This window comes from Sylvia atricapilla, chromosome 19 (genome assembly GCF_009819655.1).
Source record: "Sylvia atricapilla isolate bSylAtr1 chromosome 19, bSylAtr1.pri, whole genome shotgun sequence".
Classification (NCBI taxonomy): Eukaryota; Metazoa; Chordata; class Aves; order Passeriformes; family Sylviidae; genus Sylvia; species Sylvia atricapilla.
The window spans coordinates 328,300-352,895 of record NC_089158.1 but is presented as its reverse complement, the minus strand read 5'-3'; the positions used below and the strand labels follow the sequence as shown (position 1 = coordinate 352,895).

The window sequence follows — 24,596 nt, the reverse complement described above, 5'->3', positions numbered from 1 at the left end:
GTTTCTCTAGTTGCAAACCTGAATGAACAGTTTCAGTGGGATGGATGTCTCGGACAGGGAAGTTCACCTGCGTGGTCACAGCAAGCACTTGGACCATTCTCCTCAAGCATGAAAGGAGGCATAAATCTGGAATCACACTAGTGTTGCCTTGGTCATTTCAGGACCAATGTCTCTCCCATCAGTAGAAATCACCCACATCCATCTCCAGCAGCCCTGCAAAATGGCTGTGTTTCCCTGAGTCAGCACGTTGCTCAGCCAGGCACGCACGGGCGTGCAATCAGGTATTGCTGTGGAGAGCCTTAATAATTAAAAGCACTTCTCACGCTGATAACGCCCTCAGGAAGGATCAGACCTTACAGGCCCCCAGCTGGAAAGGACCAGCCCACCTCAGTGCACAGACACACCACGGAGTACAAGGGTTGTGGCAGAGGAAGTGCTGTCAGCTGGGGAGCTCCTGCTGCCCAAGTTATTTATTTATGCCCAGTAATTTTAAATATGCCTCCTGGACAGAGCAATGCCAACCAGGAGCCAGCTGCAGAGCCAGCAGAGGGAGCCCAAAGTATAGCATTAATGGGAATAAACTTTGAAAATTTGACAAAGGCTACATAGAATTAATGTAAAGCTGGGGAGGTCACATAGAGTGCAGGCATCCAATGTAATTTTTAATCAACTTTATTCTCTGTTCTCATTCTGTTCGGTTCCCTCAGCCACAGGAGCAAATGGAGCAGATAAAGGAAAATTTTAAAATACAATAATAAAAAGAAAGTCAAATCAACAATAGGTCATTAAGCAAAATGAGTTGTTTTCATTGCAATACTATGGGCAGCACTGGGCAGTATAACCAGAAAGAGCAGCCCCATCCCAGGAGCAAGATCTGTGCTGGGTTTTCTTTGATAAATCGAGAGCAGGAGGAACACTGAGGGAAAAAAAAAAGAAGAGCAGATTCTCCTCCTCCTTCACAAAACCCACACACCCAGCTCCAAATCAGTAACACAGCTTATGTGTGCACAGCTTTAGTGACAGCCTTGTATCCTTCAGTACTGGTATGACATAAGCACACAGAGTTCAGTACAGGAGTGAATGCAGTAATTCATCCTTAAGGGAATGCAGGAATTCACCCTCAGGGAGCACAGACCCAGTGCCCACGGACCAGGGCATTCCTCTGCTGCAAACACACAGCCCATGAGGGAACACACAGGCACAAATTGCCCAGAAATACCTGATTTCATGAGCTCTGCCTCTCCACCAACACATTCTGCAACATTACTTTTAATTATTATCCCTTTCTAAGATCCTGGATAAGTATTACAGAACTGCCTTTCAGCCTGGAAGTTTTGAGGAGAATTTGGAACTTGAAGTGAGTGCCCCGGCTGAAGTGAGGGTTGTGCAGGCAGCCCCATAACAGTGCTCCTCCAGGATCTCTCCTTCCAGTCGAGATGGCAAAGCACTAAGGCTCCCTCCTGCCCTCCCACGAGCTGTTCAAGCACAAGTGCCTCCACATTTGCACTTCATCAACATCTGTCTTAGTGACAGACAGTCAAAGAAATAATCATGGAAAATGAACAAAGCCAATTTATAAAAAGTGGGCAATATTAATTAGATGCTACCAGTTTTTACCAGCTGTAATCCCGTTACCTGTAGCAGCAAGTCCCCTTATGTCAGTGCCAGCACAGTGTATGTTTCCAGGTAAACAGCAGTTACACAAAAGGCCTTTAAAAGCTCACGTTGTGTGGTTGTGTAAGTGCAGAGAACAATAGAGCCCCAGTTTCAGATACATGCTGCTGAATGAGGGCTCTGCACTGCAACCTCGGCTAAAGCACACAGCCTTCAATGCCCTCCTTCAAAGGAGACCAATCCCAACACTGCATTTCCGCCTCAGCTTTAAGGTGAAGATTTTGGGTACACAAGGCAAAAAGATGTAGATGAAGGGGATAAGAGCAGAGTGTGCTGAATAAGAACAGAAAAACCAGAGACAGAGGGGGTAGGTGAAGTCTGCACCCCCAAGGTCACAAGAGGACATGATCACCTGTGGAGTTGTGGCAGGTTTGGGAGTGGTTGTTGCATTGGCAGGGCTCACACGTGGTCCCATTGAACCTATAGTAGCCCTCACTGCACCGGTCACACTTCAGGTCCGTGACACCGACTTTGCACTGGCACTTCCCAGAGCTGCAGAGGGAAAAAACAAACAGTGAGATCTGGCTGTGCTGGGAGGCATCCAAGATACAAACCTGCAGGCAAGGTTTTGGACTCCCTTTCTTCCTCTCTGCTGAAAGAAGGACATGAAACTCAGGGGAAACCATTTCCAAAAAGTGATGGGGAGCTCAGGAAAGCACAAGTGTGTGCCAAGCCAGCTGCCCTGACAGCAATTTCCAGCTGGGCACCAGAAATCATTGCTCATTCTAGAAAGCCTTGGCCCAGAGCCATCCCCTTGCATCAGCCCCAGCAGATGCTCCCAACAGCCCCTCTGCAGTCCCTGCTCTACCAAGCACCTGCACCAGCCCTGGGTCATGCAGGACACTGGCACACCCGTGGTCACTGTGCCTGAACAGTCCCAAAGCACCCATGTGGGTCATCCTCTCCCCTCCACATCAGTGCTGAGCAGCACCTCCCAGATTTTCATGTGAGAAGACAATTCCCTGCTCACCACCTGCTCTCGTGGCTCCCCTGGGAGCTGGGGCAGCAGTTCATGTGTCCTGCTTGGCTCCAGCCAGGGCAGGTGTCAGCCACCTGCACTCCCTCCTCTTCTCCTCCATTATCCCATTTATCCCTCCCACATCTCCATGGACACTTGGGCAAGGCCCCTCTGTCTAGCTGAATTCTACCCAGCAAAGCCAAGGAGAGACAAGAGAGGACTCTCCCTTCCGAGGCTTCCACTCCAGCTGGCGGAGACAGGAGCTGTTTACTTGGGCACAGTGTGACTGCAGGAGGGTGGAGCACTGAACAGAGGGCATTGCTCGTGGCTGCCATGAGCAAACAAATATCAGGAGCCATAAAAAGCAAAGGTTACCCTCATTCCTTTGGCTTCTACACTACTTTCTCCACACAGAGGCTTCCAACGCTTTGCTTTCGTAACAGACTTTATACATCAGCAGCATTTAGCTCAACCCTCAGAGGAATCACAGGAATGGAGAAATGCTCCTCCTCATCCAGCCCTGGTGACTGCTGGAGGTGGCTGATCCTATCAGGAATGGCCAAGCTAAGGGTCAGGGAGCAGCCAGCAGCCCAAGGGGGACCTGCAGGAGCCCCTGCCCTGCAGGCAACCAGCACAGCAACCAGAGGAGGGCAATAAGGCTGGTGAGGGGCTGGGAACACAAACCCTGTGAGGAACAGCTGAGGGAGCTGGGGTTGTTTAGCCTGGAGAAAAGGAGACTCAGGAGTGACCTCATCACTTTCTGCAACTTCTTGAAAGGTGGCTGTGCTCAGGCGAGGGTTGGTCTCTTTCTCCAGGCAGCACTGACAGAAGCAGAGGACACAGTCTCAAGCTGCACCAAGGGAAATATATTAGGAAAAAGTTTTTTTTACAGAAAGAGTGATAAAATACTGGAATGGTCTGCTCAGGGAGCTGGTGGAGTCACTGTCCCTGGATGTGTTTAAAATGAGACTGGATGTGGTACTCAGTACCATGGTTGAGGTGTTAGGGGTGGGTTGGGCTCAATGATCTTGAAGGTCTCTTCCAACCTGGTGATTCTGTGAACTCAAATAAAGGGCATTTGGCTCCCTCCCGGTGATGGATTTATCTGCAGGGGAGGCGATATCACTCACAGACAGGCCTTACATGCTGCAGCACCCTCTGAGCTCTTCCCTGTACAACCTCCACCCTCTTCAAACACCTTTGAAACACCTTTGAAACACCTTTTAAAGTCAGCATTTCAGGGCTCACTGTGCCTCCACAAAGCTCATCCATTGTTCCCCCTCTCCTCCTGGAAAGAGTGAGCAAGGCACAATTTGCTCCTAAAAGCCTCCAGAAAAATCTGCTGATTAAAACTAATAGATGTTTGATGCACAGATGTGTTGTTTTTAACTAAAAGGCAGTAGATTGCAATGTTTGGGGTAAGATGTTGCTTCTATTAGAAATTAGCATAATTCAGTATTCCTGTTGTTTGTTTGTTTGCTTGCCAAAGGAAGAGGAGCTACTCACCAAAGTATGGACCTCAGCCCAAGGGGCTACACAGTTAAATAGTTGCAGAATCTGAAATCTCAAGCATATTTAATGGCTTGATTATGAAAAGAAGAAAGAAATATGATGTTTCCTTGCTCTCCAGGCCATTATCTGGAAGTGCAGCAGGCAGATGCAAAACTCAAAGGCATGCTGGTAAGCAGCTCAGTATGTTTGACTTTTAAAGAGCTTTTCACAAGACCCAACATTAATCCAAACGTTGTCACAGTGTTTAAAATAAGTGCAAACAAAAAGCAGCTTTTTTTATTATTTGCTCCTGACTGCTACTGCTATTCCTGTAAGAAGGCAAGGACAGGCATGGAAAAGCCTGGGCTATGGGGAGGAAAATCTGATGTTTAGGCTGAAAACACATCTGTGGGGATGCACCATATGAGCAGGGTTTTGTAGGACCAGGCATTTAAGCTGCATCAGCTTCACCCTCCCTGGATTCCTCCTGGAGTTCAGAGAGGTCTGTTTGACTCCCTCCTGTCCCTGATCCAACCTTTTTCTCAATGACACCATCATCTTCCTCCCTGCTTCCACCCAGACTCCCATTTAATTTATTTCAAGGAGGTTTATTTCCCCAATGACGCTGCTAGAGCTCAGTTCAGCATTTTGGGGCACAGTCCCTTGATTTTACTCATTAGCTTAGAAATAACAGGAAAGATAGCTTTAAAAAAAAAAAAAAAAAAAAAAAAAAAGACTGTTCGGAAAGTTTAGTTTGAATGCCTCTTGAGCAGACCTTTTCTCAACATGTTGCACATGGCACAGAGCCAAGTCCTGCATGTGCAAGAATTAAATCATTCAGCAAATATAAAGCTTTGCCTGTGGTCATTGCTTCCACAGAATAAAGCCCCCTTACAACACTCCTTTTTATAGCTCCAGCCCAGCAAAGTCTGTCAGACACTTTTTAAAGCAAAGGTCAGTGATATAAATGCATTGAAACCACAAAAAAAAAAAAAAAATCCTGTTAACAGACCAATTGTGCCCATAAAAATCCAGAAATCTGAAAGGAAAGACCCACAGTTTAATACTTGCACAGTGAGAACTGAACTGGATTTTGAGTATCAGCCAAGAATTTTGTTTTGGGGGGGAAGTGTGGGGAATGAGGGGGATAGGAAGAGGGAAATCTTTTGATGCAGCAACATCAATTACTCAATTCCGCATCAGATGATGATTAACCCTTCTGAAGCCAGCCAATGTTCAGGTCTCACAAAGAATTGATACAAATACTTGTTGGGATAAAACCAGATTTCCAGTAACCAAAGTCTCCTGCCAGCATTGGTTTCTCCCAGTTTTTTATGAATATACTCACTCTGGAGACCATGTAGGTGGTGTGTATCACCATCACATCTTCCATCAATTTTACAGATGTTTCCTATTGATTAAAACCATCACCAGCACACGAGGCACTGGCAAATGGAGAAGGCAGTGATTGCTGGTGAGGGCACAGCTATGTCCAAAGCTTGGATCCAGCATGTAATGATCTGACCCTCCAGGCCAAGGCCAAGTTTAGGACCCTCCAACGCAGGAGCTCACCTCACCTCCCTCATCCCTCAGGCTCTGGGCTCGGCCTCAGGAGGGGGCTGGACTAGGTAGGACACAGCCACCCTAGGCAGCAGCATTCCCACAGACATGGGGCAGGGCAGTGTAAACAGAAGCAAAATATTGGGACAGGGGACAGCCTACACCTCAAAATATGTCTGCACAAGCCAACCTGATTTCACTCCCAGACCCCAGAGCTCCCCCCCACTCCTCTCAAGGGGAAAGAGCCACAGGATCCTGGCACTTGCCAAGGGATTTGTGCCACTGGTGGCAACCAAATGTTCCCTGAGGTGGGTTTTTACACAGGACTGCAGCTTCACAGGTCCAGAAGTCAAGGGGACACACCAGAGACACCCCAGCCCTCCCTCGGATACTGGTAAAGAGGAGGACTGCAGTTTTGAGCCCACTTGGAAGTGTCTCAAGAGCAGGGCACAGAGAACAGGGAACAGCCCCTGAAGCCACAGAGCATCCTGCAGGTGATTTTCTGCCAGGTCTAGTGGCTGGGGAAGGACACGGTGAGGGGATGGGCTTGGGAGCAGTATAGACTGCACAGGACCTCAACGCCTCATCACAAGGGGAAAAAACATTGAAGTATTTGCGATCTGAGACAGACCACAATGTGCAGCCACATCTGCAAGCGGTCCCCACTCCTCCTCCACACAAACATCTTGATTTTAGCAGGGTCGTGACAGGCACAAGATGGATGGGAGAATGAAGGCCCATGGCCTTAGGGGCTGTTGGGAGACAAGATGTGCACAGTTAATGGTCTAACAGAAACCCCTCAGCAAGCTTTAATCTTTTTTTTTTTTTTTTTTTTTAACCAAGGAGAAGAAAGGGAGAAATTAATTTTGAATATATTCCCAGACACCAGAAAAGCCTGGATGCCCCAGTCAGAGCCCAGGGACTCCCTGGCTCTGTCAGATCCAGGCAAAACAGCATAGCACCAAGCTCCTGGACCTTTATTTTCAAAACATATGAGATCGGTAAAATTTTGGGGCAGAGTCAGAGAAGAAAGAAGCTTCCACGGGTCTTACACCAGGCTATGCCTTGCAGATGAACCATGCAAAACCTAAAAGAGTTTTGCCAAATCCATTTATTGTCTTCACCTTGAAGCACAGAGCACACACCCACACCCTGCCCAGCTCAGCATCTCCCCAGAGAGCTAGAAAGGGACACATTGCCCTAAGAGAGAGCAAAGTGAGGGCCACACCAGCCCTTCCCTGGGTATCTCCAGGTGGAATCTCCACCTTCACCTGTGCCCTGTCCTCTTGGGAAGCCCCAGAGACAGCAATGCACATCAGTCACCCCAGCAGGGCTGGGGGTGTCCCGGGAATAGACACAACTAACAGCAGTGACAGCATTCTGTGTGAATGAGGGAAATCGTGCTGAGCACCTTTAAAACAAACCCTGTGAAAAGGCTTTGTCACACTTTAATGGGATAAGACAAAAGGATTCTGCACAAGATCAGGAGGATTCAGAAGAGATGTCTCCAAAAATGGTGCATTTCTCCAGCAAGCCGGGCTCCTTCAGTGCTAATTTTCTGTGATGTCTGACAGCAGCTTGGGATTAAATCTCTCTTACACTTTCCTGGGCAACATGGAAAAGTTCATATTTGAAAATTAAATGCTCCAAGACATTTTGGTGGGGAATCAATGCTGTTAACACTCAGAATCACAGAATCATTTAGGTGGAAAAGGCCTCCAAGATCATTGAGTCCAACCTTTGACCAATCATCAGCAGAGCACTGAGTTCCATGTCCAGTTTGTTGAACACCTTCAGGGATGCGGACTCCACCACCTCCCTGGGCAGCCCCTTTCAATGCTTCACAACCCTATCCATGAAAAAATTCTTCCTGATGTCTAACCTAACCACCCCTGGTGCAGCTTGAGGCCACATTCTCTCATCCTGAGGATACAAGAACCCTTACAACCCACGCGCTGACTTCTCTGTCAGTCAGTTACTGCAATATCAGCACGTGGGGAAGGGGACAACAGGAAAAAGCCCCACACTGGGCTTCTCCTCCCCACTCCCTCAGCACAACCCAAAGCTGCTGGAGGCTGAGGTGGCTCTGTGGGAGAGTCAGTGGGGCCAGGGCCAAGCCCTCCCTCTCTGAGCCCCTCTGTGGAGGGCACAAGAAGCAGAGCTTTATGTGGGCCAACACTGGGCCATTGTGCACCACATTCCTTGCTCCATGCTGGGGCATGGCAGCTGTTTTGTAGGGCAGCCCTCGATGGAGCAGGGACACTTCACAGCTCTGAAAGGCCACTCTGTAAATGTCAAAGGGCCACCTTGTCTGGCCACTGCCACCTCCACAGCCCCAGCTCCCCCACCAGGGAAAGCTGGGAATCTCCAGCCAGGCCTGTGCAAAGGCAGGAATCTCCAGCCTGGGCTGTTCTCTCCAGGTGCCGTTGAAGGCAGGAGAGGAAAGCAATGGGAAGTCCACATTGACCCTGGAGAGAGGGTGGATGGGGTCCTGCACAGTTCCATGAGCAAAAGCCTCACACAGGGCAAAATCTCAACCTCAGCTGGTTGGTCCTGGTTTCCCAGAGTAAACCCAGATCCCTTCGGGGATCACGTGCAGAGATGGGCCACGGAACCTCAATGCAGAGAAGGACACGTCAATGGGGATGCCAGGGAGGTGGGGCTGGTCCCCAGTGAACACATCTGTTTTGCCCAAAGTGGTCCCTCCATGCCCCAAACCTCTGCTGGTGCCTCTGCTCAGACAGCAGAAGACTCAGGGTACAAGCAGCGCCTGAAGTAAATGCTGGGCACCACCCCGCAACCGGAATTTAGCCACAAAAGCTTAAACAGTTGAGCCCAGATTTCTTTTTGAGGGCAGGAAGTGTTTGCCAGAGCAGCAAAGTTTGCAACAGACAACACAGGAACAGCAAAGCCTGCTGGAAATCCACAAAATAACAGGATTTCTGAGAAGCCACAATTACCATAGGGGAGATGATAACAACCCACCTTTCCCTGCTGCTGTGTCCAGTCACTCATTCATTTCCCATTCCTGTCTGCAACTGAATAAAAATGGTTTCAGGTACCTTTACATTCTTGTGGGGGGAGAGAGGTGGCGAGCTAATCAGATGTAAAGGATGTGAGAGGCAGGAATAGGAGAGAGATTTAGATAATTAAAGCATTCAGAAAAATAGGCTTTAACAGGGTATTCTTCTGCTTTTCTGACATCCACATGAAATAATTTCCGCTACAAAAAGATCTGTTCTCTGCAGAGTGATGCTGACAAGGCATTACTGGGAGATAATGAGCCACCAGTTGTGCTCATCTGATCTATAAAAGGGAGAGCAGTCTTTTTAAAAAGGGGGTTTGTCTGGTTTTGGGGTATTTTTAAAGCACAACTCCTTGAGAATTTCAGCCCCCAAGGTCACATCTCCAAAGGGGAGCAGCGCCTGATGTGGTTTACTGGACTGCTAAAACACAGCAGAATGGAAAGATAGATCCCAAGCAAAAGGGAGACATTTCAGAAGTGTGATGACACTCTTCAAACAGAAAATGAAGATTTTATCTATGCAAAACAACTCCATCACTTCTCCCAAACATCCTCCAGGGTCTGGGATGGTCAGCAGCTCTGCAGGCCGGTGAAGCTCCACAAAACTCCTGAATTTCAATGGACCTGCATTTCCTGACCACTAAAAAAACCCCACCAAATGCTGCCTCACATGAGGTTCAAAGTGTGTCGAGTCTGTGCCACATCAGGCTGACCCCCACAGTCTCTTTGCATCTTCCCACATCCCACCAGCTCCACAATCCCAGTGTGTGGCTCTCCCTGCCCAGCTTCCCCAAGCTCCCTCAGAACCCCCAGCCTTTATTCAAAGGCCTCAACAAAGCTCTTTGTCCAGGGCTGCTGACCTTACCCTCAGCAGCCAGGCTCTTGCAAATCCCCACGAGCTGGGGGGTCACAGGATCAGCCTCTCCACACAGAATCTCCCCACAAAGGCAGCACACAGGGATGGCCACTGCCCTCCCTGCTCCAGCCATGTACAGATGCTCTCAGGGACACTCTGCCTTCATTCCTTTTAATATGAACACAAAGCCTGAGGTCTCCTTGAGGCAGCAAAGCAGCTCTGAATTCACACTTGGCCATTCATATGTGTGCATTATCATTAATTTTTCCACTGGAAATGAGCTACAGGAGCTCTCTGTCACGTGACTTATGCCAAGGCTGCAGCACAAGCCATGCAGGAATTAGGATCACAAGGCTGTCTCTGCAGCCAGCAATAAGGAAAGGCTGCTGGATCAGCAAAGAAGCAGAGCACTGCACCCTTGGGCGTGGGGTTTCAGTCTGAAGCAACCAAAGGAGACCAGACATCACCTCCAAGCTGTCTGCTGGAGGTTCTGATTCCCACTGTCCTACTTGTGGAGAGCAACTTAAATTGATTCACAGAGCCCAGTTTAACAGGCATCTGTTTGCACTAGGTACAATGGCAGCATATGTATATGATTAGTTTAGAGCTTTGTAAGGGAACTGGGAAAACCTAACCGAGTTAAGATGGTTAACCTGGGTTTAGGTAAACCCTGTGTCAGGGGAGGCTTAGGCTGGATACCAGGAAAAGGTCCCTCCCCCAGAGGGTGCTGGGCACTGCCCAGGCTCCCCAGGGAATGGTCACAGCCCCAAGGCTGCCAGAGCTCCAGGAATGTTTGGACAATGCTCTCAGGCACAGCGTGAAATTATTGGGGTGTCAGTGCAGGGTCAGGAGTTGGACTCGATGATCCTTGTGGTCCTTTCCAGCTCAGCACATTCTGTGATTCTGTGTTCCTTAAAACCCACAGCAGCCACAGCTTCTCCTCTTGTTCCCTGGCACAGGTACTGGTGCATCACTTTTCTTCCCTAGAACCAGGACAAGTTTAGAAAACAAAACCTTCCAAGGAAACAGGGAATTGAGAGCTGAACCCTTCTGCCAGGCAGCAGCATCTCTGCTTCACAGCTCCACTCCTCCCATTCACAGCCCAAACCCACGGGAGCACCCACACAGGGACAGCTGCTTGTGGGCTAAACACACTGCCCCCACGGCTTCAGGAAAGGAAAAGCCATAGACTTTTCCCAAGTGCTGGGCTAGGAAAAGTTGGGATAAACACCTCAGAGGAGGTAAATCCAGGTCAGCCCTCCTGCAGATGAGCTGGGTCACACTGGGCCACCCTGGGCCAGCGTCTGCAGTCCCACGTAGGGATAGGCAGTGCTGGCAGCAAGGTGAAAAAGAAACAAACCAAAAACTGCAGAGTCATCTGCCATCTCCTCCTCCCCAGGAGGGGGATGCTGCCTCATCCAGGCTGGCCTCGTGCTGCCTGCAGCCCTGGTCCTTCAAAGCCCTCAGCCAGAGGACAGGTTTGCATGGAGAATTATCTCAGTGCATGTTTGAAGAGCTGTGCCCGCACAGCTCCTCACGCCAGGGCATACGGGCTGCAGAACCAAAGGCTTCCTTAGACCAAACCTCCTTCCCCTTGCCCTGCTCATGCCAGCTCACACTGCCATGACTCAGCCGGGGACACAGCTGGCAATTTGGGCAAAGCTGCATAGGGCCAGAAACACCATGAAGAACCCCAGTGCTCCCACTGCTGCCATGGCTACTGAGACTGGACACCACCAACCCCAGCCCATTCCTGCTGCCCCTGCCTTGGCTCTCTGCCTGCCCTCAGAGAGCAGGAGATCAGAGTTCAGGCACAGGACTCTGCTCACATGAAGGAAAAAAGGAAAAATAATTGTACCGGGCTGCAAGGCTGGGAGATGTGTGCTGGCCAGCCCAGGCATGGCAGCCTCCTCCAGCAGCACTGATCCCCTTCACTCCTCCAGCAGCACTGATCCCCTTCACTCCTCCAGCAGGCTGGGAGCTTCTGCTTTCCTCAGAGGATACACAGCACAGCCTTCAATTCCAGGGGCCAAAAAGACGGTGAGAGATGCAGCTGGTGAAGGCAGCTCTTGGCTGGGGCTACATCACCAGGCACCATCCCCACTTGTCACTGTCTCCAGAGCTGTGCAGCAACAACACAGCCCTTCCAGCTCAGCCCCTGCACCCACATGAATTGCCATCCTCATTCTCCACCACTCTGACCTTGACCATGGCCCTTGAAACTTCAGCTTCTTTCTCCACCCTTCCTCTATGGACTGTGAACACTTCTAGGCCACAGCTATCTTTAGCAAGCATCTGCATAGCATCCAACCCAAAGAAATGTGGTTTTTTCTGAGGTTTCTAGGCGTTAACCACAGCAGGGACAATTCACTCCCCTTTTCCAAGATGTGTCAGCCCTCCCTGAGCAGCCCAAGACTCCATCCAGCCCCACAGCAAGCTCCAGCCTGAGCCACACACAGCTTTTCATCTAATAAAAAAACCACCCGCACCAGAGCACAGAAATCCTCTGCCATACTACAGAGGGATCTGTGTGGATCTTCCCAGATAATCAAATTTAAACCACCACCAAAACAGACCTTTGATTAGCAGCCATGGAGCCCATTCATAGCGACAGCATGTCAGGTCAATGTTCACTCCCAAAATCAACTCTGTGCCTCAGGAAAGGGATTTTTTTTTAATTTTTGTTTGATGGTCTGCATTTGAGGTCTAGTTAACAAACAAGGGACTTGGGTTGCCATCTGGCCAGCCCAAGAGCGTGCTGAGAAATAATACTAATAATCATCATATGGTGGTGCTTTAAAAGGCCCTTTTACAAAAGCGTGGCCAAGCTGACTGAAACCTAAGAGGCATCTTTGTGTGCCCTGAGGGCTCGACCTTGGGGCACTCTGCCTCTCCAATCAGCAGCCCTTAAAAAGGGTCAGAATCCAAAGTCTCTGCTGCTGTTTCACCCAGGGGAACAGTCATGGCTTTCCTCTGAAGCCTCACACAGGAATTCACTTGTGCAAGTTGAGCCAAGCTGGTACTTTATTAAATAAATTAAAAAATAGTACAACTTACAGGATTTTCCATGTCAACAAAACAGTAGCTGGTTGCTGGTGTTTGGCAATGCCTGCGTGTCTCATCCCAAGCACAGATTGCCTGAGGGACACAAACTGCTCCTCCAGGGACTCCTCAGCAGCCACCCAGGGCTCCCAGCGTGAGAGCCAAAAACCCCATCCCTGGATTCACACCTGCACTTCCCTGCAATCCCAGCCATCAGGATAGACCCCACTGCAGGGCTGCACCACACCCCTGGTGTCTGCCCTCACTCATGCCAGCTGCAGGAGCTGTGGCCAGCCCTGGTGCCCACTTTAGCACTACAGGAACAAGGGGAGCACCTGCCCTGCTGGGCTTTGTGTCCCACTCCATTTTCCCACACACATCACTACATACCAGGCTGCTCATCTTGCAGCCCTTCTGATGCCCCCAGCCCTATAACACAGACAACTGACCTAATTTTCCTCTTTTTGAACACCCAGAGGTCATCTCTGTCTGCAGCAAACCCCACTGAGCCAGGAAGGGAAACAGAGTGATCTCTGTTAGCAACATCCCCCCCTCCCCATATCTCCCTCCACATCTTGCCCTGTGCTGTCTCTTCTAAACGGCTGAGAATGAGCCTCTCCCACGGCCCTCAAGGCTGTGAAATGGTGCTGAGGAGAGGCTGGGGAAGTCCCTGCTGTTTCTGACTCCATGCAGATGGCTCCAACCCCACCTCATTCTCCTTCACGACTCAGAGCATCTCACCTGAAGCTCCCAAGGGCATTTCTTGGCTCGCCCCATGCAGTGAGACATGGGGAGACACCACACATGTCCATGCTTCACTCATTGCCCAGTAACTCAGAGCTGGGGCAAGAATGCTCCCTTCCAGTTAACCCAGTTGCTCCAGTAGCACTTTCCCTCCTCTCCCAGTTCCCAAAGGTAAGTCTATCTCATCAGCCTTTCTGCCCAATTTGCCTTTCCAGTAGATCTGACCAAAATCACATTTTCAATTTCATCAGGGCAAACCCTGATGCTTCCAGGCACTTCTTCCCGTACCTAAAACAGCCAAATACACACACACAAAAAAAAAAAAAAAAAGTGGAAAAACTTCATACTTTCCACCCCCAAGAATCACCTCTTTCAGTAAGAAGGTCACTCTCCTCAATCAGAGTGTTACTTTTGAGTTCTGAGTTATCACAGCTTATGCAAGCAGAAAAATGTAGCATTGAAACAAAAAGGAAGGACATCAACAGAGGATTTGGGCATTTGGGAAAAGATAGCATATAAAATAATTATAGGCAGCATGTCCCTGCAGAGCATTTTGACTCTGACTCAGCCGCTGCCCTGGCAGGGAACTGCAGGTGCTCAACACACGCTGAGCACAGATCCAACCCTAGAAGACAATAAGGCAGCAGGAGCCTGGGAAAGCTGGAAGTTGCTGCAGAGTGGTTGTTGAAGTCTCCTCCAAGGAGAGGCTTTGAAACTTGCTGTCCTCATGAGCACAAGCTGGAGACCCAGTGGGTCAGGCTGCTGCTCAGTCTAATCTTGCAGGAATAGAGATCCTCTCAGCTCAGGCACAGATCTCTAATGGCTGACGGATCACTGCTTGGGAAATAATTGCATGCCAGCTTTTACAAGGCAAGATGCAAGGGTGAGTGAGGTGAAATGAAGAGGAACACATTCATTATACAAGAGCTCCAAGCATCAGCTCTGGTGACTGTAAACACCAGGCAAGGCAAGAGCTGACTATGCTGTCGGGCCGCCACTTCCACCTCAATGCTCAGCAAGGGCAGAGCACAAAGCTTTGCCTGCCTCTGGCATAAAAATCTATCCCTTTGGAAAATAAACCTCTCCAAAGCCCCCATGCTCCACCCCAGCCGTGAAGGCTGCCCAGCACAATAGGGCCTAACAGACGCACAAGGCACTAGGAAAGCTTCTGCTTCCAGAACCTTTGTGTTTGACTCCCAAACACAAGTCAACTCCCTTGGGAGCTGCTAGGGCTTTTGCCACAACCACGGATATTTTTATAAGTCACCTGTTGAAAGAGAAAGAATAATCATTAATTTTTACAAGACAGTTTCCCTTCTGCTTATATTTTTTCCTTTTAAACACCAACAAGGAAGACAAAACTCCTTTTGCCCCAAACCCAAAACACACCAAACCCGATGTGCATGACACGCAGCATTACTCACTGGTCACACTGGTCACTTGTGGCTCCTGCAGGGCTGCAGCTGCAGGGCTGGCACTGCTGGCCACCCTGCTCAGGGAAGAAGCCGTGGGCGCAGTTGTGGCAGCCCAGCCCCGTGTAGCCGGCCAGGCAGTGGCACTGCCCTGTGATGCGGTCGCAGCCGGCACTGCCCACTGAGTTGCAGTTGCACAGGTCGCCTGCAAGGGAAAAAGAAACAGGGCCATGGAATCACAGAACTGCAGAATGGTTTGGCTTGGATGAGGACTTAAAGCCCATCTCATCCCAACCTCCCTGCTGTGGGCTGGAACAGTTTCCAGGTTGGAGTGCACCCCTCCACTCGGAGTGGACATTGGAAACACTGTCCTTTGTCATTTTGTGATGTCTTGTTGTTTTGCTGAAGTGCTGAGCTGAGGACTTCAAGGGCTTTTTAAGACCTTATACCCATGAATAGCTTGACACTTCCAGGTTGCTCCAAGCCTCGTCCAGCCTGGCCTTGGACACCTCCAGGGATCCAGGGGCAGCCACAGCTTCTCTGGGCACTCTGTGCCAGGGCCTCATCACTCCCTCTGCATACCCCAATCATCACTTTATGGATGATTTTTGCTTTAAAATGCTGAGATGATGGGAAAAAAAAAAACACACTGGGAGCACCCTGGGATTTGAAACACCATAGTTCATGCTTGAAATCTCTCCAAAGAAGAGCCCCAAGATATGCAATGTCTTTATGTATATACACACACCTATCCACCCTCATGGTTGTCTGACTCCAGGAGCTGACAAGCAGTAACTGTGTAATATCAGCAGAAAATCAGCAACAGGTTACAAAATCATTAATTCTAAAAGCCTCCATTCCACATCATTGGAACCCTGATTTACCACAGAACATACACTGATATGACAAACTGGCAGCAGCATCTCCCACTCCTGAAGAAGGGATACAGAATCCCCTAAAAATCTGCCCTCAGGGGAGCACCAAGTGCATGAAAATTACTTTGAAAAAGCTGTGGTAGAGCTGGAGGCAGGACAGAGATCACTACCTAAAACAGACCACCCTCGGTCCTGTGGTGAGAAGGGATGGCTCTGGAGACCCCAAACATGGTGTTTGGGGACACTGTATTTCCAGGGGTGCTGGAAAGAATGCACTGAACAGCTGCTTTTTTAAGAGCGAAGCAAGTCTTTTGATCAAGTGATGAATTCCCAGCACATTATTTCTCATAATACTTTAAAGCCCCATACACACTGGAGAGAACAACTTCTCCCTGGCAATTTGTTTCTGCCAAGAGCTTTATCTCTGTTCTTTCATTGCAAAATATTTAGTGCCTTAATAATTTAAAGTCTTTTTCTGCCAAGACTGAATTATAAACAAGGATTATTTGCAGAAATAGTGCAGAAAGCATCAGGGGCTTAACACAACTGTTGGTGTTTGTTTATTGCCTGAGAAGAGTCAGTACTCAGGGCACTTCAGGGAGAGGGGAGAGGCCAGGTCCTCATTCCAAGAAAACTTGACTTAAAGCTCTTTTCCTCATCATTCATGTTCTTCTAACACACAAAGAAATGTGAGTTATTTAGCTTTATTACACCACCACAGGATCCCCACAGAAGCCATGTTGTCCCTATACACCTGTGAAATTGCACCTAAATTTTCTTCAATCCAGACTATCAAATAGGACAAACACCTCAAGATCTGCAGTTGTCCACTTCAGCAGCCACTTCACATAACTCAATTCCCAAACTCAATTATCCAAGCAGAACCATATTGATTTAGGCACTTGGGCTTCTCTCTGCCACCAGAACAGAAACCACGAAAACTTGTTGCGCAAAAAGCACTCTGGAGTTTGTCAAACATGCATCAAAACAAATTTCCCTTTCAGAACTCAGCATGTGGTGCCATTAGACCTGCCAGACTCGATTAAGGAAAGAAAACGAGCATTGTGTTCATTTTAACAGCATGAGAGGCACTGACAGGGCAGGTCCTACACAGGGGATGAGCTGCTCCATGTGGAAACCACCCTTGAGCTCCAGAAGGAGTCAAAGCCACCACCTGAGACCATCCTGACACTTCAGATGGATGGCTGCCTGAAGAGGGCAGGAGTGGTGAGAGCAGTGCTTGAGGATGGTGCCCATCAGCACGATGGAGCTCTGCCCCGTCACTTATGCTCCAGCAGGACAGCAGCATTTTGAACTTGAATCTGACTTTGTAGCACTCACTGCTTTCCATCCAACGCTCCAGCCCATCCAAACTGCCCCAGTTCAGGTCAGGCTCTGCCTTAGCTGCAACCAGTGCAAGGCTGGTTCCCTAGGAGAGCAAGAAATGCTGCAATAATCCAAACTAACATTGGCAAAAGCACTTTTTGCTTAGGAGGCTGGTGGTGCCTGATCCTACTAGTGATGGGGACAGGAGCTGAGCCTGTCTGCTGTGAAATCACTCCAGATGTGTGATAAGGCACAACACAGGAGAGATCCAGAAGCTGTCTTCCAAAAGGGTCGATTCCTTGAAGACCCTACCTCCCCCAACCATCCCAGAGACCACTCAGTGTGGACACCTCCAACTCCATGCCAGCTCCCCCATCCACCACTAATAAAGATCTCAACCTCCAAATCCCATTCCAATGCAAACCTCAACTCTGCGAATCCCAGCAACATCCCAGCCTATGCCAGATCCATCAAGACCCCACATCCTTTCATCTCCCATCTCCTCCTAGTACTTAAACAGGGCTTGTTCTGATGTAAAAATCCTTCCTCAAATTATTTTTTCACATCCTTCAAGCTTTGCAGTGTTTTAAGTCTTCACACATATTACAAGCATGATTCCTCCTCCTTTCCAAGCCACTTAATGAATGAATAATTTAGAAAACAGGTGAAATATTTACAACGGGTAAAGAAGCCAACACTGTGAAAGACACGAAGGTCTCTGTGAAACCACATTAGGTGGGGACATCCTGAACCAGTGCAAATCCTGAACGAACTCACCTACTCCCTGGAAGCCAGTCTGGAAAACCCAAGATGCACATTTTTGGTTATAAGAACATGCAGCTGTAAGAGCAAGCTGTGGAGGCCCATAGATGCTATTTATTGTCCTGCTGCAAAAGCATCCCCAAGGAGACAGATGTTTTCTGTTCTCTGGACTAGATGAAGGGGGGAAAATCCCAACGTTTCTAACCTGGAGGTACTGATGGGTTTTTGGGAGTCAGAGGTACAGCCCTAGCGTGGCACCCGCAGCTCTGAAGTTAACAAAGCCCAGTAAGAACCTCACTGCCCAAACATTCCCCAGATATCCCACTGGATTAAAACCACTGCACACAACAGCATCCCATCCCTGGAAAGGCATTGTTTTCATATTAATTAAGCAGTTTTCCCTCTTCCCCAGACTTCATTCCCAAATTCAAGCCCTCCCTTCTCTCCCATTTCCCCTTCTCAATCCCTCTGCAGGCACCACTCCTGACAAGACAGGAATAAAGGGATCAGGCAGCAGGTTTAAAAATCTATCCAAGGTCACTTCCTTTCCCCTTGTAATTAAATTGTGGAACTCATTGTCAGGGGATGTTCTGGCTGCCAGAAATACCTATGGCTTCAAAGCAGGACTGGAAAAGCTCACAGAGGACAGGTCCACTGGTGGCTGTTAAACACAGGGATCTGGAGGAAGCATCCTGATTGGAAAGGCCCTGAAACTCCATCCAGAAAAGTCAGCCTCATGCCCTGTCCTCATGGTATCTTCTCCTGGCCTTTCTTGGGTGAGTGAAGCTTTGCTCTGAGCCAGCCTGGTAGTTCTATTTTCTCCTTGTTTGCACTGCTCAGGAGTGGCAGCAGCTCCAGTTCTTCCCTCAAACACATAAATCCCCCTTTAAGAGTTAAATACTGCTCTTTCCACCGGGAATTTTTCCTCCTTACAGCCAAAGGCACAGCTGTGCTGCACCATTGCTCTGCCTTTCCCTTTGCCTCTCCACAGGCTCTTTCCCTTCCCCCTGAGAAGACATTTCATCCCCTCAGTACAACCCACTGATGTGCCAAACCTCCCCCAGCAATAGGATGAGGGTCAGGACAGAGCTGTTCCAGCATGGGATAATAACAGTAGGCATGAGCCAGCTGGTAAAAGGGAAGGTCTCATCCTGCCCAGCTCTTGTAAACAATTTCCTCAGCTTCAGCCCATCTCTGCCACGTCTCTGATGCACCATGTTAGCATGGGCCAGTCTAGCCCTGGACTGGAATTTGGGTTCAGCTCCATCACTCCTCACTTGTGTGAGTGCAGGAGTTGTTATCCCAGTGCAAGGATGCTTTGGCCTCTAATCTTCCCCCACAGCCTGCAGCAGATCTGAGAGGGCACAGCCTGGCTGAGCTCTCTCCCACGGAGCTGGGGAACATCTGCCATGGGCTAAGAGCTCCTGCAAGAACAGGCCAGAGAGGAGCTGATGCACTGTAGCTTCCCAAAGAGAGGAGTTCTGCCAAGTCCCAGGACTCATTCCCATCCAGACAGCACTCAACACTAAATAAGAGTAAACTCGTGCGTCACAAAGGTGCATTAAAGTGCTCAGACCTGTAATTTACTCTCACCTGAGGCCACAGTGCAAAGCCAAAGTGGGAGGAAGAGTATCTCCCTACCCCCAAAAATTTTATATACATATAGAAGTGTCTTCTTTTATTTTGCATTACTTTATTACTGAGTGCACCACATTCTGGGCACTTATAGCATCCATCAAGCTCCAGGCTCTGCAGTCAGGTGCTGATGGTGAAGAGAACTTCATTCACATTAACGCTGCTAAGAATGCTACAGAGTCATTTGTGTTGTTCCATAAAAGGCTTTTCCAGGTCAACAAGGGGGAAAAGACAAGAATTTCTCGATGCATATACATCACTTGTAATGTCATTAGAAGATTAAACACGTCTGTTGAGGAACAGTTTATCAGATTAAATCTCTCACTTATCACTTGGAAAGAAGTACAGAGCCAAGGTCCCAACTGCTGGGGTCACCAGCAGCAGCACAAGCACTTTTCATCAGCCTGAAGCAGACAGGTTTGGGGCTTCAGCCAAACTCCAGCTCAGCCTCAACTGTATCAGCCCTCTGAGTTTCCAAACGGGTGGAGCATCCCTCCCAACCACAGCTCACAGCCCTCCTGCCTCCCCAGCCGTGAGCAAATCCCAGACCCTCTCCAAAGGCAAAGGCTGCTCACTCCCTGGGACTGGTTATTTATATTCCTTCCCTGCACCTGCAATGGAACCCGCAGACACGTGGTTTCTGAGCAGTTCCTGAAAGCTCCTCCACACAGAGCAATTTTGTTGCTTTTTCCTCCTTTTTGATGCTAAACAAGTCAGCAACCTGTGCAGAGCTTTGAACCTGCTCATTCCCCAGTAAACCTGCATCAAAAGTCAGACTCACAGGTGTAAAGCTGTCTTAGGAGACTAAAGGATAGAGCCCTTTAAACACATGTGGAAAGAAAAGGAAAAATATGGATTCTTATTAACTCAGTATTCCTCCTGCACTGGGAGGTCCCCATCTCACAGCTCTGCTGGAGCACAACACCTGAGAAGCTCCCATGAATGGGACAAGGAGATGTCAGGAGAAGCAGGAGGGGTCCTGGAGTCATTAAGATCCAGGTTATAAGGCAGGAAAGCTGTGCAGGGGGATTACACAGCTGCAGCTGAGGAATTATTCATTCATATATAACAATAAGTTTCCACAGGCAGACAAACCCTCCGGGGTCTCTTATGAAGCAGACTGTGCACAAAGAGGAATGTGGCCCTAAAATGTTTATGATACAAGAAAGCTACAGTAACTTCAAATAGACCAAATACATACTTGAGGATTAAAACCTCCAGAGTTAAAAAAAAAAAAATCCAAGCATTTTAATTAATTTAAAAATAGTTTTGTTGGCGTTCTACTTTAGTTGATTAGATTTTCCCACTAATATTTCCACAAACATCTGCAATCATATAAATATTCCATGTTTCTGTTTGAAAACCCCTGTTACTTTTTACCACCCAGTGTGTGACACAGCCAGCCCAGCTCCAGGTTTAGAGATAAACAGGGTGAACTAATTTTGCAAACAAATTAGGTGCCCTAATTTTGGCAAACACCTCCCCACCAGCACACAGAACCCTGGCAGTTCATACCCTCCTGACAGACAGACTTGCGTGGCACCTCTCAGGAAACTGAATTGTTTTGTCAGCAAAATCCTTTCACTGGAAGATCAAGACACCTCACACGGGATGGGGCTGGGAATTTATGAGCAGATTCCAGTTTTAGTCTCTATCGGCCATGGTCTAGCAAAGAAACGGATTATGAAGAGCTGCATGGATAATATGAACTATAATCATCTGTCGAAGACTTTGCCTGCTCTGATTCCTGCAAAAAGTAATTAAACTCACAAACTTTGCTCAGTGCTTTGGGAAGATGCAACTAATAAAGGAACACGTTAATTTATGGGAGATTTAAGGCTCTTCAGAGAAAACCCTCAGCAGGAATCGTCCTTCCAACTGTTTGTGTTTGGGCTGTAAAGTTGTGCTGAGTGAATAACCAGCAAGAAAACAGAGATGAGCTGGGGGATGAGTTCGGGTAACACCCCTTGATCACATCCCACCCTCTGGGGTTTCAGTGACTGCTCTGGGCATGACCAGGGAGAACAGGGTCAACCCTTTTGTTTGTGTAACAGCCGGGTTTGCTGCTCACGCTCATTTGCTGAGAAGCAAACCGTCCTGTTCCCGCTGCAGATCCCAGGCAAGAGCAGGTGCAGCAGCACAGCCCTGCCCTCCCAGCCACCCTGCCCTCCCAGGGATGCAGCAGAGCAGGGACTTTGGCCAGCCTGCAAGGAACCGATCAACCCAGCTGCACATTTGTCTGACACAATGAAGTTGCTTCAAACCAAAATCCACTGCTGCAAGGCATTCAGCCTTCCAGAGTCTTCTTCCCTCCGGACTCTGCCTGCAAGATACAACAGATCCTCCTCTCCAGAGTCAGTGCAATTAACTCCTCATGGCCCCAGTGTCAACCTCAGCTTTGGCAGGAATGGGTGTGACCTCCAACCTCCTCCTTCCAGAGCCAGCTTGGTGCTGAGCACCCACTGAATACACAACCTGAGAGCTCCGTAGGTGCAAGCTGAGCAGGGTTTGTCATCCCCAGCCATAGCTCACACTGCCTGGGAGAAGAAAAGGGAATGGCCAAGTCCAGGCTGCTGGAAAGCCATTTTTTGTTTAGTACAGAAATCAGAGTAGGTGGTGACACATCTGCCTCAGTGCCATCAGCTGCTGCAAGCTGCTGAAGGGAGGAGAGCTGGTGAGGACAGTGACAGCCTCCCTCCATGCACGTACATCTCGCACAAGCTGCAGGGCTTGGAACTCTTGGGAGCTTTCCCAGGGAGGTGGCAAACACACATGGCCGATCCCACTGCAAAACACAGGCCTCTTTTTGTTGACAAATCACAACCCAACTTCTTCACACAAGGTGTAGCCACGGTGTAACCAGGTCTTTCACTGGGGTATAGAGGGTGCTGCAGCTTTGCTTCACTGACTTTGGGCAGAGCTACCAAAGCTCAGCCCAGCCTGGGATGAACGTGGTAAGAAGTTATCCTTCCATTCTCCCTCATTACAGCACTCTTACACTGGGAGGGAAGGCAGAAGAAAAGCAAGGAGATGCCAACAGCGCAGTCAATCGATAATTCAGTACAAAATGCTTGGAAGTGCATCCTCCCCCAGCAGAGGCAGAGGAGTGCTCTGCATCTCCTGCTCCCTGCTCTCTCATGCTGCTCTGGGGCACACAAAACCCCTGGGGATGGTCTCCAGCTTTAGGGGCAGCACAAGCATCAGGCCAAGTTTCTTTCCCAGCATTCAGGAGTGATTTTTAAACTGCTCTAATCATTTCCCAGGCCAAGAGATGCACTCAAAGGGAGACTCTGGACACCCACGAGAGGTAGAAGACAGACCAAGGAGGCAGTCACACTGCTGTGACATTATACACTCCCCCACACAGGGAAGGGGCCCATCGTCCATGATTCGGCACACAGGAAGCAAGAGGCATTTTTTAAACTATTTTTACCATTTTTTTTAATGAGAAGGAGAAGGAAGACTTGCTTTGGAGGGTTTCAGGCTATTTTATGTCTAAGCCTGTGGCGAAAATCTGGAATGAAAACTTTCATCAGTAACTCCAGCAGGTGCCCAGGGCAGTTCCTTTCAAGATTCAGCTCCTCCAGCCAAGCAGCAAAGGGACAGACCCGTTAACAAAGGCGCCTTTTATCCACGGTGTTAATAAACACTAACTGAAAGTGTTAATAAAAAGAAGCTTTCCAGAGCCTGAGCTACGACCCCACTTGGTCTCAGCTCTTCGCATTTTCAAGCTCGGAGATGAAGCAAAGCACCAACGAATCCCAGGATTCATTCCCAATACACATTCCTAATTCTTTTCCTACTCTAAACAAACACATTTAACTGCAGACTTTTATTCATCACAAGCAGCAAAGTGCTTTTGTTCCTCTCTCACTCACTTTAAAAGCCATGCAAAAGAAGGGAGAAAAAACTCTCGACAGCCTGCAGCCAGCAAGTCCTGCTCCTCTCATTGCTCCTGAACTTGATTCCAAGTTTAATAAAGGTGTTTTGTCCCCTTGCTTAATAAGTGGAATTACCACAGCAGAAAGCCCAGCGAGGGAAAAGGGATAGCACAGAGCATGAGTCATCACAACTGGTTTCAGGCAGGTTTTGCCATTTGGGTCCTGTTTCAAGGTTATGATGACATAGTGCTATGGGCTGGTTTGGAGTTACCAGAACTCCTGCCAGACAAGGAGTCATAAGTTACAGCGTGCTGCAACCAGGGAGAGCTGCTGGGACAGAGCAAGGAAAATGTCATCAGAGCTGAGAAGTTTCCTTCCTTACGTTTTATTCCCTTATTTTATACTTCAGCCTCTCACTTGCCCTGCTGTACTTTGCACAGGACACAGTGATGCCTTTACCTCCAGCTCACAGTGAGTGACTTAAATTCCCACATTCAGAGCTTGTTTCACACCTTTGCTCACACCCAGCACCTGCCAAACTGGGTCACAGATACTGCAGCCAGACAAAATTTGTTGGCAAATCCATGGAGGAGAAGCCAAGCTTTCAAAGAGGGAACTGATATGGGTCAGGACACGTCATGGAAAAAGACACCTGGATGGAGAAAGTCATCACTTATCACTGGAAACTGAGGACTGCAGCAGATCTAGTATCATCTGCTGAGGGGGAGCAGCCAGCATGGTGCAGCTCAGCTGTACTCCAAAACTTCCTCCAGCAACTGCAGCCATGCCATGAATTTAAAGAGCATCAATCCCTCCCTGCACAGAGAGCAGGGGGAGAGCCCCAAGCCCTGCAGCAGATGAATGACTCCAATAAGGGCTGAACATCAGCTTTTCATTCCTCTCTCCTTAGTCACTGTGGATGGACACTGCAGCTCCATCCAGTCCCAGCTCCTCAGCCATGAGGTATTTTTTTACCTATATTTATTTCCAGCAATAGCTCTCCTACCAAAGGGAAATGTTTCCATTGAACAGCACAAGTTCAGCAACCACAAACAAACAGTAACTTAAAGCCTAAGCCAATTCTCTGAAACCTCCACAATAAACATCAGGTCATCCAGGGAAGTACAACAGGCAACAGCCCTGTCCCACAGAACACCCAAATCCTCTGTAGATAGGCAAAACCCTTAAAAGCGTGACAGGAAGGATGGAGGCAGCCAGGCACAAGGGTTTCAGGCTTCCTGTGCAGCACTCCCCATCTCACCCACAGCTCAGGCACTAAACTGAGACCAAGTCTGAGCCAAGAGGCCGAACCAAAGCAGTGATTTGCAGAGTCAGAGCTGAGCTCTCCGGCATCA

The 24,596-nt window shown here is 48.8% G+C and overlaps 1 protein-coding gene across 1 annotated transcript in view; it reads right to left on the bottom strand.

Annotated features, from left to right (window-relative positions):
* MEGF9 (multiple EGF like domains 9) overlaps positions 1–24,596 on the bottom strand; it is a 47,500-nt gene that overhangs the window by 11,068 nt on the left and 11,836 nt on the right. The window contains exons 3-4 of the mRNA XM_066333062.1: positions 14,775–14,967; positions 2,027–2,166 (exon numbers count right to left, since the gene is read on the bottom strand). Of these exons, the coding sequence (XP_066189159.1) occupies positions 2,027–2,166; positions 14,775–14,967 (333 nt within the window). The remainder of the gene's footprint in view (positions 1–2,026; positions 2,167–14,774; positions 14,968–24,596) is intronic.